The sequence below is a fragment of the Melopsittacus undulatus genome, chromosome 2 (assembly GCF_012275295.1).
Source record: "Melopsittacus undulatus isolate bMelUnd1 chromosome 2, bMelUnd1.mat.Z, whole genome shotgun sequence".
Taxonomy (NCBI): domain Eukaryota; kingdom Metazoa; phylum Chordata; class Aves; order Psittaciformes; family Psittaculidae; genus Melopsittacus; species Melopsittacus undulatus.
In genome coordinates, this window is record NC_047528.1 from 62,371,620 (window position 1) to 62,393,281 (window position 21,662).

At 45.8% G+C, this 21,662-nt stretch overlaps 1 protein-coding gene across 1 annotated transcript; it reads right to left on the reverse strand.

Moving 5' to 3' along the window:
• Nucleotides 1–169: 169 nt before the first annotated feature.
• Nucleotides 170–20,019, reverse strand: ECRG4 (ECRG4 augurin precursor). Its single transcript, XM_005151357.3, has 5 exons — nt 19,631–20,019; nt 6,509–6,612; nt 5,741–5,788; nt 2,790–2,947; nt 170–544 (listed from the first exon to the last, which is right to left on the reverse strand). The coding sequence occupies exons 2-5, from the start codon at nt 6,594–6,596 to the stop codon at nt 383–385; spliced, it is 456 nt and encodes a 151-aa protein (XP_005151414.1). The 5' UTR covers nt 6,597–6,612; nt 19,631–20,019; the 3' UTR covers nt 170–382.
• Nucleotides 20,020–21,662: the final 1,643 nt, after the last annotated feature.

Sequence of the window (21,662 nt, forward strand, 5' to 3'; positions counted from 1 at the left end):
TGGCACATCTGAAATGCATTGGCTTACATTGTGCCAAACTAGATGATATAATGTAGTTTTGTGGTTGATTGCAGGAAAACAAATGAAAGAGCCCTTTAAAAAGGAATCTGTAGTAATACAGTTGGAATGAAATATGGTGTTACAAACTCTACTAAATAATGGCAACCTCTTTATCAAAAAAGCTTTATTTCTATAACACTTTATATAAAGTGTGCTACTAAGTAACAATAATTAAAAAGTCGTGTTGCTTTTGTCGGAATCTGGCAGTTCCTTTGCTCTTGCTGTTTTACATGAATGGAAGGGAAGCAAGGCTGAGGGAGAAGGGCTCAGTCTCACGCAGTGCAGCTGTGTAGGCACCAGCTGTAGCAGGGTGTAAATGGCATTAGTAATCATCATAGTTGACACCTGCTCCGTGCCTGAAAGTGTGTGGATTTCGTGGACCAATCGGTGCATCTTCATCATAGTGGTGTTGGTAGTACCCACCGTAGTATTCATTACGAGCACGCCCTAAGTTGGTCCAGTAGGACATGTCATCCTCAAATTTCTGTGGAAAAAAGAGAATACTTTCCTAACCTAAACTTCACAACAGAGAGAGAGGGAAACAGAAATGGTGCAACAGGTCCATTTTGTCTCTTTCAGAAATACAGATCCTTTGTGTGCCTGTCAAAATGAAATCTCTAGCGTTCTGGGACTTGTACCTACCTTCTCTATGGGCTTTATCAGGGTCCTAAGTGCAGGAATTGTCCTGCCCGCATGGGACTCATCCCAACACCCACTGCCCCCTGTAAAGTGCTTAAACTGAGACACGCATTGAGCACCTTTAGTATTTCTGTTACCTTTTCCATGGCTGATGATGAAAACCTTTCAATGTCTTGCTCTTAAAAATCTAAAGGTTTGGTTCCCCATTGCCCCATGCCTTTAATCAAAACGTCACTGACTGCAGAGTGGGTACAACGGGCTTTTGCTTTATGCCTGTGATCTTTTGCTTCTATTTTACATGGGTAAAATGAAGGTACAGTGCAGCCTTCTAGCTATGGAAACGCAATAAGCAGTTCAATTCTGCTCACAACAGCAGAGGAAAAACTGTGCAAGGATATCAAATACTTGCCAAGCCAAAGCCTTTCCATCTGAATGACTCTTTGGAAATATTTTTGGCTGAGATTTGGAAAAAAAGTTTTGCAAAATCCACAATGGGTAAGCATGGCCCAAGTCCTTTGCTTGGAACAGTTATTTCATTGTTAAAATTGTGTCTTAATACTCAAGAAAACCTACTAAGCAGATTCATTGTATCCCACAACAGGCTTCATTTCAGTCTTCGAAATGCACACAGGAGCACAGAGGAGAATTTGTCTTATCTACGTGGTTTGTCCTTATTACTTGATATTTGCCCCAGTCTTTAGTTTCTGATGCATAAAATCACTTTGCCTATTCTTCCTATTCTTGTGGGGGCAGGGTGCTGTAGCCCTGATGTTAAAAAGTCACTTTTATCTGCATAATGCCCAGGGGATAAAACAAAAAAGTATCCTTCATCATTTCAGTCCAAGCAAAGGATTATTTTTCTAATTGTTCCGGCTTTGAAAATGAGTGCATTCATCTTCTAAGCAATCCACATAGCATGAAGGTCCAAAATGTTCTCCAGCTTGCCTGTGCCAATGCAATCTCATTAAACACATTCATGCAGCTAACAGAAGCCAAAACTTCAGCATCTATAACTATTTTTACCTCTTATTAACACAGAAATTATTCTAGAAGTGAGACTGCAATAAATGCACATTTTTCACCCTATTTCAGCATCTGTTTACTAAAGCTTTGTGCAGAGCTCCAAACACTTGATTCCACTCCAGTGTTTTTGCAAATTAACTGGGTTCATTATCCTTCCATATCTGAAGGGGGCCTACAAGGATGCTGGGGATGGACTCTTCATTAGGGATTGTAGTGATAGGACAAGGGGAGTGGGTTAAAACTTAAACAGGGGAAGTTTAGATTGAATATAAGGAATATGTTCCTTCCTTTAAGGGGTGGTGAGGTACTGGAATGGGTTGCCCAGGGAGGTGGTGAATGCTCCATCCCTGGCAGTGTTCAAGGCCAGACTGGATGAAGCCTTGGGTGATATGGTTTAGTGTGAGGTGTCCCTGCCCATGGCAGGTGGGTTGGAACTAGATGATCTTAAGGTCCTTTCCAACCCAAACCATTCTGTGATTCTCATTTGAAGGGAGGTTGGCTGCACATTGTCAAATGGCTTTCCTTTCACATTTAGAGCTGAGGCACAGCAGCCAGTGCTCACAATGCAGTCAGGAGCTGCCTGCACCATGAAGGCCCAGGCATGCAGTAGGTACATATTGTCAGTGCAATTTCACTGAGGAATGCCAATCATGACAAGCTTGGTGTGGATTTCTCAGAGTGTTTAAAAGTAGATTGATGAGGTTGAGGCTGCCAAATTAATTTCCTGAAATGCGATTGATTGCTTTGGGTCTCACCGCCTATTTCTCAAAGCAAGCTTTGTTTATACATCCATTTGCAATTTATTAAGCTATGTTCAGTCACAGCCAAGACCTCCACACACGATTTGAATGTCAATTTTTCCTATTAACAAAATACGGAAGAATTCTCTAACAAATAACGGAGCTTACATATTTCTGTGCAATATTTTGCTACTTTGCAAACAGAAACCACAGTATCTGTGCCCAGAAGTGGGCAACTTCTGTCTCTGGTTGTCCCCACGGCTGTGCATCCACGCTCACAGCCACACACCCTGAAGCTCTACTGACCCTGGAAAGCTTTTTACTCACCGCCTCATCAAACCCCAGGTACAGGAACTGCTGGTACCACTGCTGTACATCAGGCTGGCTCCTGTCCCACAGCTGGCGCCTCTGGCGTCTCAGGCTATTTAGGAACTCCTTGGCTGTTGTTTCTTTCATTGACAGCTCGGGCTTCGTGGCAACAGGGGCTGAAATTAACCCCCCCATCCCCAAAGGACATGGCAGGAAAGTTTTAGTCATCCTGAAGCTTGCAGCAAGTAAGAAAATGTTTCTCACATCGTGCCATCACCTTTGTGCTTGACAGCGCGATGTGTGACAGCAGCAGCAGGAATAAACCCAGCAATCATCAATGTAATAGGATTCCTCAGCTACACCCGTTCACTTGGCCTTTTGAAAAGCTGTTCTGAGCTCAAAGACAGAAGCTAAGTGCGGAATTTAAATAAATAAACCCAAACTCCAAGAGCATATACACAACGGGTTTGTGCTTTGAGGAGAGGAGACTGGCCTCTGTGCTGCTGCTGCAGAAATGGGAATGGAGATGTGAGGTGCAGTTAAAAAGCCTGAACAGCCTGGAGAAACACTGTTAGCTTACTAGGGTGACGGGAGGCACACATAAAAAGGTAGATTTTTTGAATCTGCTGTTTAAAATGTAGCTTTTAAATAACGAGTGCTACTAAATGCCCTATATGCCTGAAAATAAAACCCCATCAGACTTCCATAGGACACTGCTTGGTGGATGCATGGGAATGCCCTCAACCTCCTAGACCCAGATGTGCCATCTCACTTGCCCCATGCCTAGGGGCCGGCAGTTTTCTATGGCTGCTAGATGAAATTATGTACCTCCAAAAGGTGTGTATGTGAGGATGGACTAGCCCCCTGCCATGCACTAAAATGATAAAACATGGCATGATGTTTTGTTTTCCCCATGAAACATCTTGTTTATGTGTATGAATCGGAGGAACATCTTGCCTTTAGAAGGTTTGCTGCGATGAAGGAGAGACCCAGGAACTTGGATAGGGATTTTTGGAGGATGTGAGGGAAGAGGCTGGGGCAGACAGGAAAGCCAGGTGGAGATGTGAAAACCATTGAAGGAGGAGGTGGGCAGACCCACAGTGGGAGGTGGAGGACTGCAGAGGGAAGGAGATTCAAGAGGTCAAAGTGATTGATAGATGAGCTGTCGCAGGAAGAGTGGGAAGCAGAGGCTGCCCTGCGGTGATGAGTTGGAAATTGATAACTCCCTGTGCGCTCAACTTGGGTGTTGTGACTGTTCAGCAGGACTGCTGAACAAATGTCATGTCAATGAGCCCTGCAGAAGGGACACTGTCAGGGAAGGAACCAGCATTGTGCGCTTAGCCTGCACATTTTGGCACAACTGCAGAAGGGGGGTGAGGCTGGAATTAAGGGGTTACATATTCCCTCCATCGTCAGTGCAAGGCTTTGCAGTTCTCCTTGCTCTAGGCCATGATGCTTGCACACTGCAAAAGCCTTGCTTTGGGAGGTCCCTCCCATCAGGGGACCCAAACAAACAAGTGGACTGCTGCTGAGGCACAGGGAGGGTTGCTGTGGCAAGCAGTCACTCCTATCTGCATGCAAGCACTGCAGAATGGTAAGGCAGGGAACCCATGTGCAAGGCAAACATCTGTGGATGAGACACATATTTTGGGGCTGGCAAAGAGGTGGTGGGTGACTCCAGGAAAAACCCAGTGGGAAGTTCGGCAGCCTTGCAAAAAGTGGGATTCTGCTCTGTGAGGGTTGTAAATCCTTTGCCTTAGACATGGAGCAGGCTGAGGGGAGGACACCAGAACTTCTAGGATGCTTCAGCCTGCCTCCATCTGCTGCAGTGCTGCTTGTCCCAAGCCAGCTGTTTCCACTCCTTTGTTTCCACTCCTCAACCAGCAAGCCATTCAGTGCATCTGCCCACTGGGCCCTTGGCCATCATCTCTCCTGTAGAGAAGCAGTCTTCCAAGAAGGAAGCACACACAGAGCCCAGGGGACAAAGGGAACAAGTCATGAGCAAGCCCAGTTTGCACATTTTCTTCACTGCACCTGAGCCAGCAGTATTTCTATGTGTTGCAATTCCTTGGAAAAGATTGTGACTTCCCAGAATAAACCAGCTAAATGCCACGTCTGCCATGTGTACACTGGAAAAGGTAGATGCTATACACTGCACAGAGCAATATGCCAGCATGCTGCCTGGGGTGGAGGAACCTGGTTTTCAAAAGGGGCTCTGATGAGCTGAGCCTCCAGCCTTGCCAGTACCACATCCCAAACAGACATAAGACCCCACCTGGAGTACTGCATACAGATCTGGGGAGCCCCAACATAAAAAGGACATGGCCCTGTTGGAGCAAGTCCAGAGAAGGATTACAGAGATGACCAGAGGGCTGGAGCACCTCTGCTATGAAGACAGGTTGAGATAGTTCATTCTGGAGAAGGGAAGGCTTCAGGCACACTTTATAGCAGCTTTCCAGTACCTAAAGGGGGCCTTTAGAAGAGGCTGGAGAGGGGGTTTTTGCAAGGGTATGACAGGACAAGAGAGAATGGTTTTAAACTAAAAGAGGGGAGATTAAGATTAGGTATTAGAAAGAAGTTCTTCCCTGCGAGGGTGGTGAGGCCCTGGCACAATTTGCCCAGAGAAGCTGTGGCTGCCCCATCCCTGGCAGTGTTCAAGGCCAGGCTTGACAGGGCTTTGAGCAACCTGGTCTGGTGGAAGGTGTTCCTGCTTATGGCAGGGGGTTGGAACTGGAGCTTTAAGGTCCCTTCCAACCCAAACCATTCTGTGATTCTAGTTGGGTAGCTTTTGGTTTGGCATGCAGAGAGAGCAGCTGTGTGCTACCAGCTTTGAACTGGGCACTTGTCCACTGCTCCTCTGGCTGTCTGCCTTGAGCTGTGAATTCAGTGGCAACATGTTGGCAGCTTTGACTGACATCAGCTGGCTAAAGGAAAAATAAGGGGAAGCACTTCACGGTCTCTTCACTTACCTTCTCGTTTCTGAAGCATCTCTTTAAGCTTATTCCCCCTTGAAACATCTAGACAAGTAAAAATAAAACATACGTTTACTAAGAAGGAAAAGGCAAAAAAAGGTTTGCATCTCAGAGAACACTGAAAGTAGTTTTGTCATAGCTCCAGACCAAGAGCCAAAACTCTGTAGCAAGTTTCTCCCATTGCCTCCCGTTGCTCCCGTTTCCAGAATCCAGCACAACATTCGCTGCAGGGAAGTTTCTGACATCCACTCCCCAGCTTTTCTTGGCAAGAAAACCCCAATAGTGGCCTCTTCACCAGTTAAATCATATTTCTCGTCAGAAGACTGCAGCCAGTGTCGATATTGTGACACAGTGTACGGGCAGCACAGTAACCCTGGGAACCCCAGGTCACTGAGCGAGGGGCATGCCAATGACCTGGCTACTTCAGAACTGTGCCTGGCAGCCTGTCGCAAAGCACACCAAAGCTGTTCCTACTGAAGCCGTTTCTCAGAAGGGATCCGAGGCTTTAGCCCGCTGCCGGGCAGTGCAGCAGGTCTGACCTCCAAGAGCTCTGCTGCTCTGGAAAACGAGCTCTTTCAATTCAATTCAATTCATTCAATTCAATTCATTCAATTTGCACAAGTTTTGGCGTGACCGAAGGTGTTCGCTCATGCAGGACACCAGGGGAAGGCTCCTTCCTCTCCCCAGGACGCTTCGGGTTGTGTTTTCCCTCCCCTCATCCCGCATCCATCCCGCACCCCATCCCGACCGCGGGGGCTCACTCACCGGGGGCTGCGCAGAGCAGTGGGAGGAGGAGGAGGAGAAAGAGGAGGGAGGCCCCGGGCAGGGCTCCGCGGGGATACGGCGGCAGCATGGCAGGGGAGAGACACCTGGGATGGAGGAAACGGGAGGGTGAGGATGGGGATGGAGACGGAGTGGAGGGAAGGGGTGCTCCGGCCCGCCCCGGCCCGACGCCACGGGGAGGGGCGGAGAGGCGGCCGAGGTGAGTGGGGGGAGTGAGGACAGCCGCGGAGCGCCCCGTAGCCAGCGGCCGGTTTGCCAGTTGCCAGCAGTGATTTTGTTTTGTGGTTACACATAATCCAGCGCAACCGGTAAAGACCTTTCTTCAGTTCATGCAGAGTTTTCTCACAGGGAATTAAAACATAGCGGTAGCACATAATTTAGCATTTCTGTATGTATAAAGCCAGTTTGTCACTTGGCTGGAACAGCAGAGGGAAATTCAGAGGTTGTCTTGGTGGAAAAATGAATTAGAATCAACCAAAGGTGACCCAGTTCAAGGTTTTTTCTCTCTCCCTTCCTCTCACCCCACCAACTCCCCCAAGTCCGCAGTGTACATCAATGCATTTTAACTGGTCAGCTCTAAAACTAATTCTGATTTCTTTTTCTGCATATAGACAGGTTTAGCTTATAGCAAAAACTCAGGGACCAAAAGCCAGACTCACAAACTATATAAAACTGCTTGTTCAGCAGTATCCTAACTGTAATGGTGCATAAACTTAACTTGGTCTCTTCCTCATTCAGACTTAAGTTTCTCTCTGTGAAGTCACCGTCTCTCTGCTTCAGAAGCAGCCCAGATGAGACAAAGCACAGAGAAATCCCTGCCCATGCTCGGACACAAGCCTCTCTCTTCCATCCCAGCACTGACTCACAACACTCAGGGGATGGTTATGGGCATCTCGCCTGCTGTTGAAGGTGTGCCAGGGTACAGAGGCACACAGGAGGGATATAGGGGGAAGCCAGGGTGAGCAGGGGTGAGCTGAGCTCTCTCTGTAACCTACTCGTAAGAATTCTGGCAAGCACAGAGGCCTTGGCTCCCTGATCCAAGGACTGCTTCCAGATTGGTTACAGATGAAGATACACACACACACTGCATCTATTGTAATCTTATAGAAATATGTGTATTGACTACGTGTGTGTATATGTACATAGACGTGCATGTGTGGTGAGGGAGCTGTGCACTGGTGTGGCAACTCCCTGTGACGAGGTGAGGAGCCTGTCAGTGTTATTTCAGGCACAGCTAATTGTGGTGGTGGGACAAGACCCTCTGCCTGACTTTACCACTCACAGTAAAATACAAAAGCAGCACCAGCAAGGGCTGATCCCTCAGCAGTTCCCCAGCCACAACCTGATCATTGCTTCAGGTGACTGCTTCTGACTGCGCCACACATCTTTCCCCTTGTGAAAAAGCACTTGGAGCTGTACTCAAAGTGTTCCCTCTTCTTCTTTCCATCCCCCAGCACCCTCAGGGTTATCCTCAGGCCTCTCTGCTCATCACAGTTGAAGCAGCATCAGCACCAGCTTGAAAAAGCGTACAGTCACTCCAGCCCAAGTATCCTTTGCTCTCTGTGAGAGCCACAGCTTTGGGGGCAGAGCAGGAGGCAGCAGCACCTCCCAGGCTCCTGTCTGTGATGGAAGCACTCCCATAGGAGGCTTCAGTTCAGTGCAAATGGGAACCAAAATTAGCTTACCCTTTCTGTCACTGCTTTTGAGTGGTTTCTCTCCACAACCCCATGTATAAAGTGTCAGCAGATTTAATGGCATGTGTTGGAGCAAACACCCCTTCTTCTGAATCAATACACTCTTTCATCAGCTTAATGCTGACAGCCTCTTTACTAAAACCATCTGAGGTTTCTGAATGACTAGTTGCAGAACACAGCTAGAAGGGACAGCAGTGAAGATCACATATGTAAGGCTACATGAAACAGGCATGATGTAGATAATTTAGAAGGTGATAAGACATGAATATTTATGGTCTACTGCTATACTGGTAGTCGCAGAGGGTGTTGCTTTCACCTGACCAGTTTGTAACACACCTTTTGTGGGAACTGGGGTTCTGCAGAACTTCAGGTACTTGGTGCCTCTGGGCCAAAAGGATACAAAACACAAAACCTCCTCTGGATACCAACTATAACACCATGACTCAAGGAATTACAGATATAAAATGCTATCTGGTAAAACCCAAGGAACAGATTGACTCAAGTGCAAGGTTATTGTAGGAAATCGTTGCTCTAGTGGTGGAAGAAGTGACTGGCAGAAGAATATAATGCTCAGGGTTAAACTGAGTGCAGTATCTTCCCAGAAGAGGTCACTTTCTCAGTTCAGGGGATGAAAGTTGTAGGCATAAAGAAAGAAGATGAGTTAAAATATAACACCACTTCTTTTCAAAGGCAGCGGCAAAAGGTGGCTGATATTTTTCCAGCAGCAATCTTTCTTTCTGTTCCAGCTTGTTTTAAGGACTGAGGCACTGTTGCTCTCCTGTTGTAGTAAGACATTTCTTTCTGCTGAGCTTGCAGCTGCTGCATCATGATTGGAAATGTTCACCCTCAAGTGAGTATCTGTGTTTATTGGCACACCTGCAGTACCCCTTTCTGCTATTTGTCGTGTAAAACCACAGCCTCTGTGCGTGTGACTTGGGTGCTGCAGTGTTTCTCTGGGATCTCTCCATCAGCAGTGACATCACTCTTTCTAAAACATCCTCTTCTTTAGCATGGAGGAGTTTAATGCTTGTCTTAGGGCTTAGTTTGCCTCCACTAGCACACCAGTGCTGAGAGCTCTCTGCCAGCAAGACTGTGCAACACCCCTAAGGGGACTAGGTAAGCAAGCCTGCACTAATGACATCATTTGCTTAAATGTCTTTCATCACCACTAGTGACAATTGTAGACTCTTGGCATTGAAGCATTATTGAAAGATGTTAACTAATGTTGTCAGCGGGAGCCTTCCCCAGACAGCTCCAGGATGAGTGGTGAGCAGGGCATGGTATAAAATTCCATCAAGATCCTTAGCATAATGGGGACCACTAGTTGGAGGGATGCCGTAACAGGAGAGCAGGATGGAGCTGTTGGGTTTCATTGCTTCCCTAGCATGGGGCTTGACAAAGGTCTGAAGCCTGGGGAAGAGAACTGGGAGCAATCCAACAGAAAGTCACTCTAAACCTCACCTTGAGAAAAAAAGTGGGCAGGAACCAGGCGAGGAGCTCACTGGAGCCAGAGAAATCCTGATTGCAGAGCCTGCTGCTGTCCAGCATTGCTTTTGGAGCCTGCAGGACTTTGTGTGTGTTATCTGGGATAGGCAAAGAAGATCCAAGCTGATTTAGTAAATATTTCTGCAACTCACTGTGCGTTTGGTGACCGCTCAGGTGACCCCATTTCATCTGTGTGATGCTGTCTGAGTTCATGCTTAGTGGTTTTAAACCCAGTGGTTCCTACAGGTAGATAAAGTGAGCATGTGTGGCTGTTTAACTGATCTGAATGAGAGGAGGAGTGGGGAAATCTCTGCCTCAAAGCAACACTGAATTTTTGTTTGATTTTTTTAATTATTGTTGTACATTTTGACTAAAATTAAGTACTGAGAGATGCCTGAATAGCAGAGACACCTCTGCTTTTGCATCTCATCACAGTAGCTGTCAAGAGAACTGTGGTGTACTCATTAAAAGGGAAGAGATAGTATCAGTAATGGTCATTCAAGGATATTCAGTAATTCAGAGCACAAAAAAATGTGTTAAAAAGATTGATCTCAGTTTCTTTCCTTCTTCTTTTAGTAGGCTTCACATTTTCAAGCATTTCAACACAATAATGTTCTTAAATGCAATGCAGATTAAATATTTATACAACCACAGGAGCCCCAAAGCTGGATTTTCAAGGAAAGAAACACGAGACACGATAAAATATTACGACCTGGCACCAGCCTAATTTTGTAGGCAAATAGATATATTGGAAATCAGCCAGGGATTGCAGGAGATGACGCTTCATCTTCTCACAATGAAGCACCATGAAAATTTTAATGATCCACTAAAACAACCCATTTGATCGAGAATGCGGCAGCACTGAACAGCACTCCCAGCACCCAGAAAATGACTATTTTCTGCTACGTGAGGTTTTTACAGAATCTCCCAGCCATATTCACCCAGTCACAAGCCTTAGGACAGAGGCACTTGGCATTCCAGATAGTTTTGTGCAGCCTTTCCCAAGAAAACTTCAGGAGTCATGTTTTCCTTCCAAACAGAAGTCATCAATCAGTTCTTCCCAAAACATTTGGAGTTTCATACTATTTTTTCCACTGCTCCAGAGACCTCCTGATAGGGACAGGACCAGCCCCAAGTCTTAGGACAAACATTCCTTTAGGTAAAGTTTAATTTTTGCTTGCTATGAGTCTTGCTGGCCTCGACACATGGCTGGGACACATTCCATCCATTGTGTCTCAACTGGTTGCACCACTACTTTGGTCCATGTTAGCAACAAATATTAGTGTTCATATTTTCCATAGAAAATCCCTTAAAACATGTTCTTTCTTTTTTTCCCCTCTGTGTTTGGCTACTTGATAATATTTTTTGCACCTTCTGGCTGATCCTGTCGGGTAAGAAATGGTTTCTGTTGCTCTGTCCATCCTCCTCCCTTCATTGACTGACAGGACTTTGCTGCCCTCACTACAGAATTAACCTCTCGTGATAAGCACAGTGAGAAGCAGATTAGTTGGGCACCGTTATCTGATCATGGCTGATTCCTTTTGGCAAAGGGATCAAAAAAATTCTTTCTCTAACAAATCCTTCTCCTCTTTCACTGCATCCAGTGTATCTTTACAATAAACCTGGAAGTATACGGCAAGTCTGCAATTCAGATCTAACAGGAAGGGAGGTGGAGGCAGACTGTAGGACATTACAACGTGTCTTTTTATCATGGCCTGATTTTATTCAAATCATTGTTTCTCAAACTGCTGTCTCTTGGGACTCTTTATGCTTCAAAATATTTTTTATGAACTCTAATTCCTGAGCTATTTCTGACTTGTTTTTATTCCCTCACTGTCCGACACTCACTTTATTAGTCCCATCCAGAATGCATGCACGCTAGTTAAAAACAAACAAACAAGCAACAAAACCCCCAAAACAGCAAAACCCCCAAACACAACAAATGAGTTGCAAATACTCAAAAATTAGTAAATGCAAGGTCTTAAAAATCTTAAATTTAGCAATTTGGTTTTAGCATCCCTCTTCCTACACATTACTGCTGTCTTAATGGTTTGTACACACAGTCCTTTCCCCAGAACTCTGGGCTTACTCATGGAATGGGTGCCATTCATATAATAAAATAAAGCTATCTATCTGGATACTGCATTGTGTCATCAGTGACCACCGCTATTCAGGGATCAAGCCCTTTCCTGAAGAGTGTCCCATACCAGTGCCCACTGGCAGTTTCCCTGTCTTCCCAGGTCCCCAAACAAATCCTCATCACAGGAACACTATTTCCTCCCTCATGCTTCACCAGAGAGCTGGTTTGCACCACCACATCAGCGACTGCAAGACCAGGGGAAGCTGTGAAGAGCTTCTTGCAAGCCCAGTCACCTTCAAACACTTGGGCACCTTCATCATGGCTGGAAAAATACATCTCTCCTCACCCCTGCAGCTCTAACCCCCTTCACAGAACAGTGCACATGAATGTCTTCCTTTGTGAAGAGCATTAAAGGAGAAGCCAGCCTTTCCAACACCCAGTTCAGTACCTTACGATGAATCCAGCACAAATTGGAGGGTGGCTGGAAACCAGGTTGTGCTTCCCGAGGCAGCTGCCTTACCCTTAAGAGCTTAAGTCAATGTGATGGCTTGCTACCACCAAGATGGTGAAGTCCCTCTTCTCCCTGCTACCTCATCCTGCCCTCTCTTATCTGCACTGGCTCTAGTACTTTTTGGAGCCAATTCAGTTTGATAAAAAGGCAGACTCAGTTTACTTTTGCTGTGCTAGTTATCTTAAGGACTAGTGAGATGTGATGGCTCGGGTGGCTGATTTGCAAGAGCTGAGGCCAAGAAGGAGGTGGGAGAGTACGGCCAGAGGGGGAATGTGGTGGAACTGGTGAAACAGAACTCCGTTTGGCAGAGGAGAGTATTATGTCTACCACATCCTGAGGAATAGCTGCTCTTGGGCTCACTTGATGCTTCTTAAACATTATCCCTGGAGGAGGACACTGTGGAGAGAGGGGCAACCTGAATCCACACTGATCCCATCCCACCTGAGCAGCCCAGTTAGATCACTCCTTCCTCCTGTCTCACATTTGAGGCCTTAGCAGTGCCTACAACTGGTCCTTGTGGGCCAGCTTGGTGTCTTCATGACTCCTTAGTGATGACTCAGATGCCTGTTAAATCTGGGCATGATTCACAGTGGATTTCTGCTGGTGCAGGGTAGTTTGCTAGCAGAACACATTTGCTTGCTAAGGAGCAAAGGGCTTTAGACATAGACAGGACAGTTCCACCCAAGGTTTTCCTCCCTGTACCTCTGTCCCTTCAGCCCCAGCAGCATTGTATGACAGCTTGGGTGGCAGGGCAAGCCCTAGACATCTCTGCTGCAACCTCACCATTGTGGACATAAGTCTCAGAGACCTGTAGGGACGCAAGGCGCCTGCCCTGAGCATGTGCTTTTAAACTAATTTGTTTTTAATTGGCAGTGGGAGAAAGTGGGTGCATTTTCATGGGAAGGAAAAGGGGAGCATCCTCAGCTGCTGCTGCTATTGCTCAGTCTGAAGCCTGTTTCAAAGCACAGGAGCCAGAACATTGCCTGAAGGCTGCCAGGCTTTCTCAGCATAAACAGAACAAACTGCTGTCCCCCGCCTGCCTTCTCAGGCAGGTAGGAACCACATGGGCTGCAACTTCCAGCAGCACTGCCAGCCTGCCCGAGGCAGGACCCTGGTACACAGACTGTCTGCCCAAATGGTTGAAATATGGCAAAGTCACCTGCAGCGGAGGGCAGGTGATTGCTCACTCTTCAGGTCGAACACAGCCTTTGGGAGCCTTAATAATACGTAGCACGTCCCAGCTTGGAGCACAATTCTAGGTTATCAGAGCAGAAACCTCACTTGTCTTCCTGACGTTATCATGTGTGCCCTTACACCTCTCTTGATCTGCTCTGTGGCTGCTCTCGCTGGGTCTGCTTTATACCTGGGCTTTCCAATTTCACCAGTGCCCTGCCTAAGCTTTGCCTGTGAACAAGCCTGTGCCTCCTCTTGTCTGGTGTTGGATTACCTTTCTGATTTAGAGTTCGGTTTGTTTCCAGGACAATGCACTTTCTGTAGTCTCTTTGTGCTGCTGCTCCTGCTGCTGCTCAGTAACACCTTTAATCTTCCTGTGTGAAGCCCCACTGCACCCGGCTGTCCTTGGATGCCAGTGACTTCAAAGGGTGTGTGTACTAACCTGGCAGCACAATGGCTGAGGGGAACAGAGATTTGAGGGGATGTTTTTTGCTTGATGCAATCATTTAGGTGTGTATCCTGCAAGCACTCATGCATACATGTATTTTTAATCACAAAAGCCCTACAGAATCCCATTTGTCTGTGAAAGTTTAAATACCAGTTTGCTGTTGCTATGCCTGGATCTTGCAAAATGCCATCATACAGATGCTCCACTGGAAAGGCAGGGGCTTCATCCCTGGCTCTTTGCTCTCCTAGAGTTGTGTTTGTTGGGTGGCAGAGGGATGTTCTGGGCTCTGATCCCAAAGCCTGGCACAGAACCTGACCCATGTCACAGCAGGGCCCATTAGCTCTGTGTTAATAGGGCTTCATGACTTCTGAACCCACACTGGCTGCCCTTCACCCAAGCAGAAGAACCTGCCTGCATTTGTTGATGTAGACAGGCCTCTGAAGTCCCTGCTAGCTCCTCTAGGCATTGACATAATTGCTCTTATGCCCTGAAACTCTTGCCATGAGGGATGGCTGTGGCACAGAGGAGCTAATATGCTACTGTCCATCTCCAGCATTTGTTTCCTCTGCATCAAAAATGACCTGGGGGGAAAACAGCCCTGTTTTGAGCCAGATCACTCAGTCTGGGGCCAAATCAAATACAGACTTTAGCCAGAAAGCTTATCTGCTTCAGAAATAGGGATTCTGAAATGGCATTTACTCAAGGTGAGGTGAGAAATTTAATCTCTTACTTCTGCCAAAACTAAAGTCTTTTGCCTCCTCCTTTCTGAAGATCTGCCATTATAAACCTTTGTGACCAACTCCTTGTTTTTAGAGAAGACCACAACGATTTTTGCCTCAAGGACATTTTTCTGCTCTAACATCTCCTCACACCCTGCGTAGCAGATCTGTAGTGCTCTTTGTAAGGGAAGGACAGTGACTGCCTTTCTATTAGCTAACCACTAAACGCACCACACCTACAAGCCTTTCATGTACCCCCAGAGATGGTGACTCTACCACTTCCCTGGGCAGCAGGGAGGAGATGGGTGCACATAGGAGGCTTGCTGCCTTATTTCAACAAAGAGAAAGCAGGGGCAGCACAGATACTTTGAAGCAAGCAGTAACCAATATGTGAGCACATTTTTCAGAGACCTCAGAGGCCTGCTGCTGTGAGCAAATGAACAAGAAGAATCCTGGTGTTGCTGCTTCAAATACAACAACTATCCTTGGGTTTAGTAAAGTCAACACTTTACCATTGATTCTTTCATATGAAATTTGTGTCATGGGGTTTGGGTTGGCCATTTAATGAGGTATAGTGTTCCACCGAACAATAAAAAGCAAGCCCAGTATAACCAAATCATGGAATCATTACAAAGCCTCTACATATGCCCACAGAAGAGCTTTTCCATAGTACTAACTTTGCACGACTTCATCATTTATTTTGTAATTTAAACAAGCCAAGCTGAAATGTTTAAAGATGAAGAAGAGAAAACACAGAGAAAAAAATAGAAACATGCACCAGAAAGAAGAGAGAAATACATAGCATAAAGAGGACCTTTCATCTAAAAAAAAGAGCAAATGTTATAAGGTATCTGGTTTAGTAAAGAAGCCAAAGCACTCAAATCTGCACTACTGTCACCATTCCTATACAGTTCCCATCAAACCTACAGTCTTAATATGTGAAACAATCCATCAGTCTCCCTTTGCTATGGAGAGGTCCCACTGCCCAAAGCACAGATTAATTTCCCTGCAAGTGCACAGATGACTCCAGGCTAGGCTAAAAAAAAGAAACAAACTAAAGCAAAGGCTGACAGAATATGTTCATTTTGGTATCATTATGGACAAAATCCACCTCTTCTTACTTCATCAGAGGTTTCTCTCCCATATTCATCTCTTGTTTCCATTTAAACATCATATATTTCCATTTAAGAATAAGCTCTTACACACAGAGATCTAAACTTTTACATGTGAATAAATAATACCAACCAGGAGTACGATCCAAAGATCTAAGCATATTCTCTTCATAGCATTATATTGAAAAATGTATCTGCCTTTTTTCATCCCAGACTATGTAAGCTGCTTCAGGAATAAATTACCCAAAATGATCTGAGGCTGAGTTTGTGACAAGAACAATTACAGTTATGAAACATATTTTGTTTACTAATATTTTCATTCTGTGTATGAGTGATGCATATGCAGGTAGTGGAGCAGCCTCCCTTCTGGAGTGCTTGTGTCCTAACTGGATGTGTAGTGGGCTCAGAGACTAACTTCTGAGGGGAAATATCAGATGGGTGTTAACAAGCATATAGAAGGTATAAGACATTTTTCTTGGACAACACTGGAACAACAATGCCATTCAGAGGGACCTTGACACACTTGTGAGGTGGGCTGATGCCAACCTCATGAAGTTTAACCATGCCATGTGCAAGGTCCTACACCTGGGTGGGAGCAATCCCAGGCACAGCTACAGGTTGGGCAGAGAAGAGATTCAGAGCAGCCCTGCAGAGAAGGACTTGGGGGTGTTGGTCAGTGGGGAAATGAACATGAGCCAGCTTCTGTGTGCACTCACAGCCCAGAAAGCCAACCGTATCCTGGGCTGCATCAAAAGAAGTGTTAGCAGCAGGGCAAAGGAGGTGATCCTGCCCCTCTACTCTGCTCTCATGAGACCTCATTTGCAGTATTGTGTGCAGTTCTGGTGTCCTCAACATAAAAAGGACATGGAACTGTTAGAACAAGTCCAGAGGAGGGCCACAAGGATGATCAGGGGACTGGAGCACCTCCCATATGAAGACAGGCTGAGAAAGTTGGGGCTGTTCAGCCTGGAGAAGAGAAGGCTGCGTGGAGACCTCATAGCAGCCTTCCAGTATCTGAAGGGGGCCTACAGGGATGCTGAGGAGGCACTATTCATTAGGGACTGTAGTGACAGGACAAGGGGTAACGGGTTGAAACTTAAACAGCAGAGGTTTAGATTGGATATAAGGAAGAAATTCTTTACTGTTAGGGTGGTGAGGCACTGGAATGGGTTGCCCAGGGAGGTAGTGAATGCTCCATCCCTGGCAGTGTTCAAGACCAGGTTGGATGAAGCCTTGGGTGATATGGTTTAGTGTGAGGTGTCCCTGCCCATGGCAGGGGGGTTGGAACTAGATGATCTTGAAGTCCTTTCCAACCCTAACTATTCTATTCTATTCTGTTCTATTCTAACTCCAGAAGGATTGTCTTGGACTATGTGGATCTTTCTTAATCAAGGGAAGGGGGTTTATTCCTTGCTAAAAGACAGTCTCTGTCACAAGTACACTTCTTGATCCTGAAACATCAGTTTATATAGGGATGCCAGAGGATCTTAATTATGCAGGTGATCAGGCCAGATTGATGTCCTCTAGCCTTAAAATCAATGTACCACTCTTGGATGTGAAAGGAAGGAAAAGTCAGGTGGAGTCTGTACACTTACAAATCACATATGAAATTGATTGCTCCGAATTAATACAAAAATTTCAGCTGAAGCCATCTTTCCTTCAACCTCACAGTTACTATTTTCTCATCAATTGCACAGCAGTGGCTTCAGGCAATATCTGAAGGTCAACAGTTGACAACAGTGCTACAAGGAGCGGAGGAGCTGCAGGTAAGCAACAGAGCAGGCAAAGGCTGATGATAGTGTAACAGATTGGAAAGACTAAGGTGCAAGAGCAGGACTCAATTCTGCAAATTACATTGACTCCCAGAAGTTAAAAACTTGTGCTTGTGTCTCCTGCTGAGGATGAAAGCTGTGTGATGAGTGGTAAGAATATTCTCTGTAAGCACAGCCTTCACAAAGCAGAGTAACAAAGATGTGCATTTTCCCATCACTGCACCGAGACGCAACCATCAGACTGGCTGACTGGCACAGGGATAGACTGATATAACGGCTTATCCTTCCTATAACTGAAAATCCAGGCTCAATCCACACTCTGTTAACTATTCAGCTCCAAAGGTTTCAGCATCTTTTCTCAGTAGCCACACTTGGTGATCAATATCCTCAGAGGTCTTTGACACAACCTTAAAGGCATCCCATTTGCATCTCATCTCCACATATCCACATTAGCATTCACAGAGAATGAAGCCATATTAAAAAAAGACACTAAGTATGAGACCTATGAATAATACCTGAATAGATATATCCGTAGACAGAATATCAGTGTGTTGCAATACCCAAATGAACATTCAGGAGAGAAGCCCTGGGTAACATCAGATGCTGCACAGTTTCCTCCAGACAGCCCTTCTGTCCATCATTAAGTCTTACCTATAGTAACTCAAGCCAAACACAGCATGCAAAAATTCCTGTATTCCAGCCTGTGGTAAATAAATGGGTTTTTTAATCTTGTTTTTTAATGACAGATGTTTCCCTTTGACTCTTTGTACTAGCATACGTCATTCTACTGTCACCTTAAAATTCTGCACATGTACATGAATGCAGGTGAATAAACTTCAGTGGTCAAACATGTAGACAAGTGAATAGAACTCTGCATGACAATTATTTCTAAAAAACACTGTCTGTCCATCACTGTTCCCTCTACTTGTTAGGAGACAATATTCTTCCATCTTACCCTTATATTAAGAATTTCCTTAACCAGCTAGATTCCTAAAACTGCTAAGACTCAGACTTATTTTCGGAGAGTGTATTAGGCATTTGTTTGAGGCCAACAGCATAACTTGGTCTAAAGCAAGACCTTGACAGGTCTTGGCAAGAGTACAGTTCAAAGAGTTTAGGAGAAGTCCATACCTGATTTAACCATATGCTTCCAAATGGCAAACACAAAGCAGACTGCCTTGTCCCCAGCCCCCCTGCCCAGCCTGCCAGCCCAGCACTTCCCTGCACAGCTGCATTAGTCAGAGAAGTGGTGAATTGTCACTTCTGACCATTTCAATCAGTCCAACCAGAGGAATGCCACACCTGGGCTGGGACACACGTGCCCTGGAGCCACTACAGCTACAACTGCAGTGCTGTTCTGGCAAAGCACAGCTTCTGCAGATCTGGCTGAAGTCCTCAGGCTATCTCTCTGGACTATGAGCTGGTAAAAAACAGTCTTCGAGGGGTGCAACCTAGTTTTTACAAACATTAACTGATGATCAGATTTGCTTGCTTTCAGGAATCACAGTGAAGCTGAGCTACTCAATTGTCAAGTTTGCTTTTCTTAAAGATACTTTCCCTTTAACTCCCCAGACATGGCATTCTTAATTGCACCTATAAATTACTTCTCCAGTCCTCTTGTGAAACAGCATGAAAGGCAAGTTTTGAAACGGAATCTGGCAAATTTACACAAGTACATAAGCCGTAACGCGTCTGTGCTACAAACTGCAGCTTTCATTGAAGTATTCATTTTTAGTGATTCCTTTTTGGTCAGCTGCAATAAAGAAAATATTAAGAAGCAAACAAATAGCATTACCAAAGACTGCTGATATCCCTCTATGTCTACTTACTTCTAACATTTTCAGCCATTGCCTCTGCCATGGCGTGTGCATTCACATCCCCATGAGCACACACACACGTGCATGCACGGACGGACAAAGAGCATCCTTCCAGCAAGGAAAATACCCTGCATGAATCTACGGACCGCTGAGGGCTGAAACATTTCTTTCCAACACCTTGCAGCTGTTTTCAGGGCAGCAGTAAGACACCACAATAACTTTCTCTAAAGAATACTGACATGTTTCCGACATTCCTCCCCTTCCTCCAGCAAACAAATATTTGATCGTTTTACCTTTAAAATAATACGCTTCCTGTCTCCTTCCCAAAGGCCTGGCCAGAAGAAATGACCTTTCCTGCCACAGAACAAGTTTCTCTTTATTTCAGCGTGTCTTGCCTCCTGCAAGCAGGGCAAGAAGTGACCAAGGCTGCAAGCGCAGGAGCCACGGGACTGCTGGGGATGCCGGGCGTGAAAGGCGCGTTTATTCTGCCTCTGCCGAATCCCAGCCCCTTGGCTGCGGGTGTCTGCCAAGCACTCCTTGGACCAAGTGTGGAGAATCACATTTCTGCTTAATCAGGCCGGCTGCCTGGAGAAAGATGATTGCAAGCAGATGTACCCGTGTTCTCATGTGAAAGGAATCCGGGCTTTTGTGCCGGCTGTACGATGAGCGACTGGCCACGTGGAGTATTTTAGTGCTCTTTAATTTCTTGCAGGTGCTGGGAGCCCGTATGTGCTGGTGCAGCAGAGCATCCAGGAGGTGCATGGAGGAGTGGCTCACCTAGGGTCAGCAGGAGAGCCCAAGGGAGAAGGCATAGCCGCGGGCTCACCTTACTGCAGGAAACAAGGCTCCCTTTTGGAAAGACCAAGGTAAATGCCAGCCATGCTCAAAACCGCACAGCAACAAAACTATGTTTTATTTCAGGTGCAGTGTTTTTTCCTCTTATTATGGATAATCCAAGAGGAATAAACAAGATGGACATTAGTAATATCAAAATAATTTCTCTGAATCCGTGACTAGTCAGGGACAGGCATCAACCGTGGCATCTGCACCTTAAAAACTTCTGATTTTCAGTGGGACATCCCAGTAATGTTGCAAAGGGCCTAAAGAAATCACAATTGATTTAAAGAAACTTTTGATTCAGTTACAGCCATATTTTGGAGGTACATTATGTATTTTTAGCACCAGAACACTTAAGACAAGATACATGTCCAGGCATTCAGTGGAAATGAATGTACCTTGTTGATCATACCTCAGTATGTCTGGCCCCATGAGAGTGAATATCCATGGCCATGGCACATATCTGGACTTACAGTGGCAAAGTAGCTCTTTGCAATTATGGACTGCAAAGGGCTCAAATACTCCATGGGGACTCACCTACAGGCAACCAGCCACACGTCTGCATTCGCGTAGGAGTACTGAGACGTGAGGCTGTAATTACTGCTGCAACTTGGAAGTAACATGATCATGCAGACCTCAGAAATACCATTACTGTGGCTTGCTGCTTACTGTGCAAAACCCAGTCACACAGAATCACAGAATCTAGCATGGACATTTAAACCTAAATGAACAGGACTTGGAAACCTACAAAAGCTTCTTCTTTTTGCTTTGCTGACTCCACAGGAAACATGCACACTGACTTGAAGAGATGCCCTCTTAGAAAACCAAAATTTAGCTTCAGATCTGGTTGTTGAGGCTCTGATGAGTAAACATTTTAACAGCAGAGATGGGTTAAGCAACCCCTGCCCTGCCTTCCTCCACAATGTTATGTCAGTCTACACAGCTCTTCATATGCAGCAGTCTGGATCAGTAAGGGGCTTTGGCTGCAAGTACCCCAAGGGGTAAAAGAGAACCTTTTATCACTTCACTTGATCTCCTAATCCACCTTGTCACTGACTAAATGAGCCACAGCACAGTGGACAGGAGGGTGTCATACAGGGATGAGAACTAAGTTGGATGAGACTGAGCCACCCTGATGTCTCACCACCATGATCACCCTCTCTTCTCCCTTCATCCCTTCCAGGAGCTACTCTCACTGCTTATGCCACCCAGGCTCCAACAGTGCATCTCTTCACCTAGCCAGTTTAGCTCACTAAGGTGGCAGAAGTATAACCTAGCAGAAGGCTAACACAGCAGCAACAGAGCTGGTCTGCTCTCCTAGCTGGCTTTGTGAGCAGAACATGATGACATGCCCAACAAGCGTATGACATGGGATCAGGGAAGACATGGATAATGAGCAGCTGAACTTGAGCAATGGGGAACTCCTTTGAGCAGCAGCAACCGGTAAGATTGTTCCAGCCAACTGACAGAACATTATCCCTCGGAAAA

Bases quoted from the DNA above. Each gene is read 5' to 3' on its own strand.
- ECRG4 (XM_005151357.3), bottom strand. From the start codon at position 6,596: ATGCTGCCGCCGTATCCCCGCGGAGCCCTGCCCGGGGCCTCCCTCCTC. The intron at 2,948-5,740 runs GTAAGTGAAGAG...GGTTAATTTCAG, and splicing joins GATGCTTCAGAAACGAGAAG to CCCCTGTTGCCACGAAGCCC. The intron at 545-2,789 runs GTGAGTAAAAAG...TTTTTTCCACAG, and splicing joins ACCTGGGGTTTGATGAGGCG to AAATTTGAGGATGACATGTC.